Genomic DNA, 10606 nt, shown 5'->3' on the forward strand with positions numbered 1-10606 from the left:
CGTCGAGTAACGCAAATGTGTTAATGAAACCAGAAGCACCATGCATCGTAACAGGGATAATGCGATATATTACGGTCTAACTGACGGAGTGGAAATTCTGTGAGCTAGCTGCTAATTTCGACTGTGAAGGGAAAGAGTGGAGCAAGGGATGGTGACGTAGTCGACACCCGTCGATCGTACAATCCTTGGGTCACCGACAGGGATAAGGAAGGTGATTCCTCATACAGGATCTGCACAAATTGTGCTGCCGCACCATCTTCCAACGTTCATCAGAATTCAATGCTTTGAACTTACCGCAACTATCCACTCCATGGCCTACTCTGCTCCAGATCGGACATACCTTTTCCGATGGTGTTTGCACGAGTATCGCTGTGGTGATTGACGAATCCTCGAGCCTTCGCATTCCCGCTTTTCTTCGTTTCATCTTTCGGTGCCTTTGCCAAAGTCGCTGGTCGATACGTTGTTACCTCGCTTGCTTTCTGTACTATATCCGCCATAAACTGCCCGAAGGTGTCCAGACTAACTACCGGTACAGAATCCTCGAAGTCCACCCACTTGAGCTTGATCTCCGACGGAAAAGCTCATGCAGCAACGATGGATTGCCCAAATGTGCTTGAAGATTCGCTGCAACTAGGTGTTCGCAATAGTCCTGCACCGCCATCCCATAAGCGATAAGTGTGTCTAACCTTCCTTCCTTCGGGGATTGCGTATTTCGGATCTTGGCCAATAGCGAGTTGATCAGCACCTCTGGCCTGCCAAAGAGCATTCGCAGGGTGTCAATTACACGCGGGACCGCAGCAGGAAGTAGAAGCCGACTCCGTACTGCTTCTAGTGCATCGCCTATCAAACAGCGCTGTAGGTGGATAAGATTTTCTGCGTTGGAATACCCGCATTCTGCAGTAGAGTTTTCATAGTTGCTAATGAAAACTGGCCAGTCCTCCGCGTTTCCGGAGAAGCTGTGCAAATCCTTTGGCAAAACCTGGCGAGCTGCCAGTTGTGAGTTCGTCAGGCCGAATGCTCTGCGATTGGGTTGCGTAGGTGCCCGTAATTGGTCTGGGCGTGTTCCTTCCCTAGGGGCATTCGAACCTGGATTTGGATGATTTTTTTCGGGAATCCTGGGTAGACCCGGTGGCCTGTTGCGTGGAATATCAGGCTGTCTCTGGTCACGATGGTCAGAGGGCCCCGGCCCGTCATCCCGGATATGCGGACGCTGTCCTCGGTCCTTGGAGGTTCTGTCAGGAACAGGATCTTCATTCACTTTGCTGCTCGCTTTTGGTTTCGTCCCGGTGTACAGTTCCTTACCGGATTTTCCCATCGGTAGGGGAACTGGAAGTACCTCCGGTGCGTTGGAGTTTTCCTTTTCGAGGTTGTCCACCCAGTCTTTTACCCTTTGCGCGCGTTTTGTGTTTTTCAGCAAAACCCATCTGCTCCAACTTCTTCCGGATCTCTTCACGGCGTTTCTCCTCTTCAATCCGCATCCTGTACAGGCATTCCCGTTCTGCGTTTTTGGCATTCTGTGCACGATCGATTTTTCGACGATCTTCTTGGTTCCTCTGCTGGTGATCTGGAAGGGCTTTTGCTCCATCAGACGATTGATCGAAACTAATGCTGCTCATTGAGCTACATCTACCGACTGATCCTTCCAGTTGGGCGTTCAAAATCCGATACTTTTCGGCGAGATACTTCTCCTCCAGCTTCCGGAGCAATTCAGAACGGGATTTTTCATCGTCCAGTTTCTTCTTCGCTAGTGCTTGCTCCTGCTCCTGCTGCCGACGTTCGTTTTCCAGCCGCTTTCGCTCCAGTTTTGCCTCCCTTTTGCGCTGCAGCCTTTCTTGTTCTTGCTGATGACATTCTTCGTCCAAACGACGGCGTTCGAGTTCCGCCTCCATCTCACGTTGCAGCTTCTCCTGCTCGATGCGGGCTTTCTCCAATTCCGCCTCTTGCTTTCGACGCTCTTCCTCCTCAAGAACCCGCTGCAACTCCAATCGCTCCAATCCTGCAATTCCAAAGCGGCTCTTGCTGCACGGGCTGATGCACTGGTGCTTACCGTGATCGAAGAACGACGTGAGGAAACGGGATTCTTTTGTCGACCAACCGGTGTACTGGTCGCAAGCAGTTTACTGCAACCTGGACAGGTCCAAGAACGATCCGCTACTGAATCTCCTACATGCACACACTTGTAGTGATACCACATATCGCATAAATCGCATGCGACCATACTTTCGTCCTCCGGATCTTCACACAGGCCACATCGCACTGCTGGAGCGGAAGCCTTCGTCTTCGGCATCTTGGCCGGATCGTTCGGAAACCACCGAAATTCACTATATTCCGTAAACCTTAAAGAATGTTGCCGATGCAACTAAGGTTAGAATAAAAAACACTTCTTTTTAGCGTAGATTTCACTCGCTTTAAGCTGCAAATATTTATTATTTTAAGTAGATTTTAAGTAGGAATATCTATATTTAACTTACGTTTAGTGTTTAAGCAAATTTTAATAGTTTTAAGCAAGAAAATATAATAGTTTTATCGAATACAATGCAATTGAGATCCACGTTTCACAAAATATCTTCACCTTTTGATTTCATGTAATCTTCGACGAATGACAGTTGCGCTGACGGCTGTAGCGATGACAAGCAGTGGTAGGGCTACCAGATTCCTCGCTCGTCCGTCCGTTACGAGTTCAAGGGGACTGCGGATGGCTCGTAGCAGTACCAACACATATGCTGCCTCCCCAGCACAGTCGTCAGAGAGTAGTAAGTAGACGAAACATGTCGATATAGCATTACGACGAGGTTCGGTAGTTCAGTGGTTACCGTTTCTGCTTACTGAGCAGAAGGTAGGGAGTTTAATCCCCCCCCCCCCCTGTAATGTTTCACTTTGCCTTATTCTATCCCCACTAGATTTAAATAAAGAACAAATTCTGCTTTAACCGATCGCATAACTTACCACAGTGAATCCTAATCTATAAATAACCTACCTCACCGGTCTCTAGTAACAACCGGACGTCGAAATAATCATCCTTTCCTCCCCAAAAGACCGGAAGAACGTGGCTGGCGCTGTGAATTGATCTATAGAATGAATTAATGTGCTTGTATATTGAAGATGGAAAGCTTATCCCATGCACCCATCTATGTAGTTCTCTGTGCAAGTGGATTAGTTGTGATCATATTGTGGATGATAGAAGCCCAAGTAACAATTTTGGTTTTATGAGGGTTCTGTAGACCATGATTTAGACTTGTAGCATGCTTTAAAACCTCGATAAAACTTGCAATGTTACTTGGGAGAGCATAGCAGAAATAGTGCGAAATAGGAAGCTATGGTCATCACAAAAGAGGAAATCGAAAAAGCGAATTGGCTTTTACCCCTTTGCTTGAGTCATCGTCATAGCATCGCATCGCTTTTGGTTCTAGGGCACTTGCTGGTTGCAATTTTTAGATCAGGATTCACTGTGATTCGATCAGTTGTAAGCAGCAGAAATTTCCTTCCCAACTCTCTTGTGGAATCTTTTAGTGGCTCTGAAAAGGGCCGGTTTTGATAGATTTCGACGGAAAAATTAAGAGCGTTCACCACAAATACGAAGAGCCAGCTGAATGTCCTTTGGCATAATTGTGACACGCTTGGCGTGAATGGCGAACAGACTGACCAGATAGGTCGGTTTATTTCACTCATCGAGGGTATACTTATACCTGAGTCGAGTAGCATCTTATTAATACAGGGAGGGTACAATACATACAGTGGGAAGCAAAATACTGAAAAGGGGAGGAGTTTCGCTTGCTACGGGCACACAACGAGACACCACCGTCGAGACGACTATCAGTTTTTCTCTACCGAAGCGAACAGCTAAATTAAGGCACCGAAAACCAGTGGAAAGGCCGCCAAGAAGTCCGGAAAGGCGCAGAAAGTCATCTTCAAGGGAGAGAAGAAGAAGAGGAGAGAGCGCAGGAAAGAAAGCTATGCCATCTACATCTACAAGGTGTTGAAGCAGGTCCACCCGGACACCGGAGTCTCGTCGAAGGCCATGAGCATCATGAACAGCTTCGTCAATGACATCTTCGAACGTATTGCTGCTGAGTCCCGCGAAATCCAAACTGCTGTCCATCTGCTGCTGCCGGGTGAGTTGGTCAAGCACGCTGTCTCTGAAGGAACCAAGGCCGTTACCAAGTACACTAGCTCCAAGTGAACACAAGGCTTTGACATATATTAATTATATCTTTGTTCGTCTCAGGTGACACCTTCAAGTGCCTAAAATGCCAAGCTACGTAATCTAATGACGCTCACACTCACGTTTCCACTATGTCGCACCATAAAAATACATATGGGTATGTCACAATAGAAGCACACCACAGTGGAAATCCCGAGTTCAACACTTATCCCAAATCAAAATGAAGCACATATAAGATTAGTTACAATACCATGTACAAAAATGATGTTTAGCATTGTTCTCTGAGTAATACTTCAATGAAAACAACAATGAAAGCTTGTCACGCAAGTAGAAGGAGCACTGTTGGGCACTTACTGAAATATTTCAATAGTATGATTCCCTTGCAAAACCCAAATAAATCTATCTGCGTAAAAATAAATAAAATAAGAGTGATTTGCGGCAAAACCCGCCAGTATCACACCCAACGTCAGTGCCTATACGTAAGCGTACTACGGCGTGGCTCTCAATTAAAGGAGTAACTAGTGTGATACTATCACTGCTAGACTAGATCTTTGGTTCTCTCATGCAGTGATTTATCGAACAGGGGAAGCTTAGTAATCTCCATTGCCTGCCCATGGCACCATTTTATCGCAGCATGAGCCAGCAACGCCGGCCATAAACCTACCGTCTCCAACACTTCACTAAAAAGCATGAAATTAAGCCCGCCCACCAGCAACAAGGTGCAAAAACTAGCCAAGGGAAGGGGTCAGCTACTCCAGACAAAAATTGAAGGATATTTCAAAAGGTACAAGGAAAAATAAAATAAGCTTTCCAGAGCAAGAAGACAAAATATCCATGTGTAGAAGTAAAGCCTTGTACCACGGGTTGAATAATCAGCTGAAAGAGACATTTTTCGATACTGAATTTACAATGCCTGAACAACTTCAAATATTAACAGTGTTGCCAAAATCATGACACATTAAAAAGATGCTTGATGAATTTGGTATTAATAAGTATATGGTAGTGCAAGCCAAAAAAGTAAATAACAGATGAAAAAGGGATATTGTCCACTGTGTTCAGCAAAATTATTAACCATCCATCCGACCATCTAAAACACATTATTGAAAGATTTTATCAATATTTTCCTTGGATATTAAAAAAAAAAATGTTTATTCATCACTTGATAGGAAAATAGATGACATTGAAATACAATTAAAACCCAAATCAATCAGAGCTATTTGTTTTATTCACTTGAAAAAATACCGCCTATTTTTCTTTGATTGGACGCTACTGCTCTTGGGTTAGTTACAGCCAACTCTCACTTACTCTATATTATCTCTTACTGGAAATCCAGCGACCACATTGATCATACAAATTTCCTAGCTTTAGCTTCGTAATTCGATGACCTCCCTATCTCGATTGTGACTTTAATACAAAGAAGTACAGTAATCTCTCCATATATGCGGTGGGTGCTACCGCCCACCCATCGCTGTTTCTCGGCTGTTCATCAACCAAGTACGGTGATTTTTTATATGTGATTAACGTCAACCATAAAATAGTTAGAGCATAGCATAAGCGATTGCTGCATTCATGGGGGGCTATATAATGGTCAACCAATACATTTTGCAGAAAATATTGTGTGTTGCCGTGAAAAAACACTTGCGACTATTGTTTTATCACACACATCAAAATTTGCAAATCATGCATCGCATTATGATCCTGGCCACATCCTTACAATCGCAGGGGATAGGAAGGAAAATTAGTCCAACATTTACTTAAGAAGGTGCAGGGAATAATTATTCATAATGAATTAATCATACTACCTTCATAGATGCCACGGGAGTAGCATTGGGTGATCTTGAGGCATCTTAGTGAATCGATTTTTTTTAAATAATCGATTCACCAATTTAATCAATCATTTTGAATCGATCTTTTTGAATCGATCTTTTTGAATTGATCTTTTGAATCGATTCATTTTTCAAAATAACACATGTTTCAAATATAACGGATCATAGGAAAGTTGCTGCAGATCAGGGTTACTTCCACTCACTTGCTATAAAAAAATGTTTTTCCGAATTATGAAAACATTAGATGTTATAATGGTAATTAGTACTTATAAGTTACAAAAAGAAGTTGTGAAGTATGTAGTTGACACATAAAACCTGTCAATATTGCTTTCAGTGCGTCACAATCAGCGATTTAACGATTCGTGAGCGCTCACTCTGAGCGTCAAATTTTACATAAATTTGAGTCATAATAGACACGAAATTCAGCTCAACCAAACTTACTTTCGAACTCTCGAAGGTATTTCTAAGTGTGTAAGCTATCTTGTTATGACATTTCACTTGTAAATAAATAAATAATAGATATTAAATATTTCGTGAACATAATTAAAAACTTCAAACATCATTAAGAACAATAATCCTTTCTGGTGCATTGAGCGAACAGTAATGTTTATTTACTTTGCTCGTTTGGTTCAGCGTTTGACGGTTTGTTTGGTTCTTCTTGCTTCAGTCTATGCGTGCATCTATTTAACGTCTCTGGTTCTTGCCTACTGAACTGTCTCACTGGTTGTTTGCAGAAAATTATCTACTAAATATAAGCCTGTCTTTCCATGTTTTCGAAGCTGTTTCATGCATCATCTTTGCCACTACTCTCCAGCACGCGTTTTTTTTTCACACCGAAGCATTGAGACTATTCACCACTCTTTCGCCTGCGTTGATGTATTAGAAGCAAACCGCAGGATTCACAGAAGAATGCGCAGACCCTCCAGTGTTTGGAGTACATCTGATCACCAACACCATTATAGAACGATTAGAAAACCCAACACCACCAACGCAGACATCGAACGCTTCACTATGCCACAAATGTATGGTCCGGGAGCACACACGAAAACAAGTACGGAGATAGCGATATCTCTTCTGGATGCTTGCAAACACGATGAAATCGAGAAAACCTCCACATTCACATACGTATAACCGTCCGGGAGGCAGAGGACCAGCGATAATCAGTCAAGAACAGCCGAAAACGATCAAAGCGAACGCACGCACAAAACAGAGAGCACACTTAAAACAGAACCGTATCGGACGGGTTTTGAAACTCAAATCTAACGTCAACCATAAAATAGTAAGCTACACAAAATGCACTCAACCGCCCGAAAAAAAAAATACAAGGATTTTTACTGTTGAATTTTGTGTACATTAAAATTTATTGTTAAATTATTGTAAAGGAATAAATAAATTTCGTTTTTAACGATACAATGCTCAAACAATGAAAACTAATGTGAAGAGATCAAATTTCTTCGAGAAAAATCAGTTTCATTTTATTGTCCCCCCCCCCCCCTTTCTACTGTAAATTTCTCATATACCATGATTTTCATTTTTGTGAACCATAAATTTCGTGTGATTTTAAGGTAATCAACAAAAATGTCCAATGATAGTAAATATCATGGTTAGAACGACAATGAAGATCATTATAGTTTTACTAGATTTCTTTTACGGGTGGTTGAAGTACAGCCGAAAAATAGCGTTGGATGGGCAGTACCGCCCACCGCATAAATGGAGGGATTACTATGTGTTTAATGAACTATGGTTGGAGGGGGAGGGCTAGGCTCGCTCATGCACTTCTTTTAAGCGAACCCCACACATATCAAAATATTTATGGGAAGTGGAATTATTGACAATAATATTGATGATGTGAATACAGAAATCTCGATTACTTTTTCGAAGGGACGTATCAGCTTTTGTAAACAATGCATTTGATCGTCGATTTGTAGGGGAAATTTTCCCCTACATGATAGTGGTGTTAGTATGCGTGGGCGAGCTACCAGTTACGCCAAATCGACGATCAAATGCATTATTTACAAAAGCTGATACGGCCCTTCTAAAAAGTAATCGAGAAATGTTGTCAATATCGATGTATTGACGACAATATTGAACGTATTGACAATAAGATTATTGCCAATAAAAGCAATCGTGTAGGGTCCTTTTTAATCTCAGAGCTAGCTGGAGTAGCTGATCGTCTCTCCACTTACGTTTCACGACCAGTCAACGATCTCGACACCTTAGGGCAGCTTGAGCGTCTGCACGCCGTTGTACATCCCATTCCAGAGCGTTGGGAATATTGTGAAACTCCCGCCGTGATCATAATCGATCTGTGTCCCTGTCTGTCTCGTAGACCAGAACCCAGTTCTGGAAATAACTCCTCTGAATCCTGTATAGGTCGTCAGGGACCCTAACTCTGTGTAGCACTTCGGTGATGGCTTCCCAACTAACGCCAATCAAAGCGTTCTTGACGTTTGTCGTTATTAGAGTGCAATTTTCCATTAGATTCTGTTTGTACTCTCGATCACTGTGCGGGTTGCATGCACCGTAGATCTCCCATTACAGCTTCCGAACTGCGTCTGCGACAATCCATCCCTAGCAGCACACTTGTCACTGAACAGTTGTGGTAACTTGTTTCTAATTTATTTCAGTCACAATCAAGTTGGAGCAACTTATTATAACGGATGTATGTTGATTGCGACGCTTACTCTCCGTAAATGTCGTTAGTCTGATGAGGATGATTATCTCCAAGAGTTTTCCGGTACATCCAGCAGGCATATAACAAAGGCAGGTTTGCTTATACTCACTTGCTAAAAAAATGTTTTTCGGAATTATGAAATCATTAGATGTTATAATGACATTTTGTACTTGAAAGTTACAAAAAGAGTTTGTAAAGTATGCGGAAGGAGTGATTTGATGAAAACCTGGTTACAGTAGTATAAATTATCAGCTTTTTAAGGCATTAAATAACAGCCTTTCCAAGCCTTGTTCAGCCTTCTAGTTTTATGTTTAAAAAAATAATGGAAGAACGCTTCATATCTTATATTTTTATGGGACTGCTTTTATCTTGTTTTGCTGACTAATTGTATTTTCATATTTATATTGTTTTTATAAGTCTAAAAATTGTCTTTGTATTTCGGGATTCGAACCGGCAGTTGCTCATTCACAGGCGTCAACCATACCTACTGGACCACTTAAGCATATGTGACATATGTCAAATTTAAGTTGAATAATAGCAACCGGAAGAGTATTATACAGAAATGCAGAATGGTAAACAACAAATGGTGACAGTAAAACATTCCTCTCATTTTCAAGTGCAGTTAACACAATGTGGACACAAGTGCGCGATTTATTTCGATTGTCATGTTGATGCTTTTATTAATTTTTTAATTTGAGTTATATTTTTGGAATACAGTCTGAAAATCCAGTCCAATATCAAGTGGTGAACAGTCAAAACACAGGAATACAAATGATAATAGTTCCAACGTCGTCGCAGTCCACTTAAAAAGCTCCTTTTCCTTGTCTCTACTGCTGGAATTAGAAAGGTAGGCAGTGAATTTAGAAGAACTAAAAAGCCGGAAATGCAACGAGCGACACTGACGACATTTGACAAAATATGGAATAGTTTCCTTCTCTTCTATCAGGCTATCAAAATATATGTAGCACACAGCTGATTTGTGGAGTAGTGTTAAGCTTAAATAAGTCTTGTTCAATCTTTAGATCAGCTAACTTATTGAGGTTGATTTTATGGGGATACAATTAGCTTTATGCACTAATAATCAACTTTATATTCAGTCTGGTGTTAATCAGTATTGTATACCTTAAATCAACCAATAATCAGCGTCTGTTCTTACAGTTCAGCTTGAATTGTTATTTGGGGTACTTTGATTTTATACTGAGGCAAATAAACGTAAGAATTTAATAAGGCTCAACTTATGAACGACATATATGAATTTCATAAACGTGACTTATGAATGATTTTCGGCTAACATGTGGCAGCTCTTATACGCCTTTAAGCATTACAATTTTTCCAGGCGTTGAAAGACGAGTGGACAAAACACGGGCCCCGTAACCTCAATGTCCATGGTTCGGTTAAAGTCTGCTTGGTTTTATTATTCTTTCGTCAAAATTATTTTTCATGAGTCAAATCAATGAAATTCATCCCGATTTCTTGTGGCTAAAATTCATATATGGTTCTTATGGAATTTTAACGTTCTTTTACCTCAGTGTAAGATTGGAAAAGGTATAATCTAAAGAGCCTGAATTTATAAAGAGGTGACATGTCAAAATTGGAACAATCGATTGTCTGTCAAAGTCATAGGAAAAGTCATTCCAAACGAGCGGAAGACCTGTCAAATGGATAAGATGTCGCCTCTTTATAAATTCGGGCTCTTTAGTATAATCGCTGCAAATTCGGTTTTATAAAAACATCGTTTCATCGATCAGGTACAAACACACCTTTTTTTTAATTTGTTTATTATGCAGGCTAATATTTCGTAAAATCAACGTAATGGAGCCGAGTAACAATAAATATTAAAAAAATATTGAAAAATACAAATTATTATAAGTTTATCTTCTTATGTGGTGACATGATTGCGGTTTTCGCTCGTACTCACAATTTTGTCCTTTCCTGCATCCTTTG

General features: G+C 41.2%; 1 protein-coding gene across 1 annotated transcript; it reads left to right on the forward strand.

Annotated features, from left to right (window-relative positions):
- The first annotated feature begins 2344 nt into the window (after positions 1–2344).
- LOC135704938 (histone H2B-like) lies at positions 2345–4180 on the forward strand. The gene is made up of 2 exons (XM_065226480.1): positions 2345–2364; positions 3865–4180. Exons 1-2 carry the CDS (start codon positions 2345–2347, stop codon positions 4178–4180), a joined length of 336 nt encoding a protein of 111 aa, XP_065082552.1.
- Positions 4181–10606: the final 6426 nt, after the last annotated feature.

The sequence above is a fragment of the Ochlerotatus camptorhynchus genome, unplaced genomic scaffold, assembly GCF_037179485.1.
Source record: "Ochlerotatus camptorhynchus isolate MF236.1 unplaced genomic scaffold, CSIRO-AGI_Acam_v1.1 ptg000251l, whole genome shotgun sequence".
Taxonomy (NCBI): Eukaryota; Metazoa; Arthropoda; class Insecta; order Diptera; family Culicidae; genus Ochlerotatus; species Ochlerotatus camptorhynchus.

Coding starts and splice junctions, on each gene's coding strand:
- LOC135704938 (XM_065226480.1), top strand. CDS start 2,345: ATGTTGCCGATGCAACTAAG. Junction 2,365..3,864: donor ATGTTGCCGATGCAACTAAG/GTTAGAATAAAA, acceptor ACCGAAAACCAG/TGGAAAGGCCGCCAAGAAGT.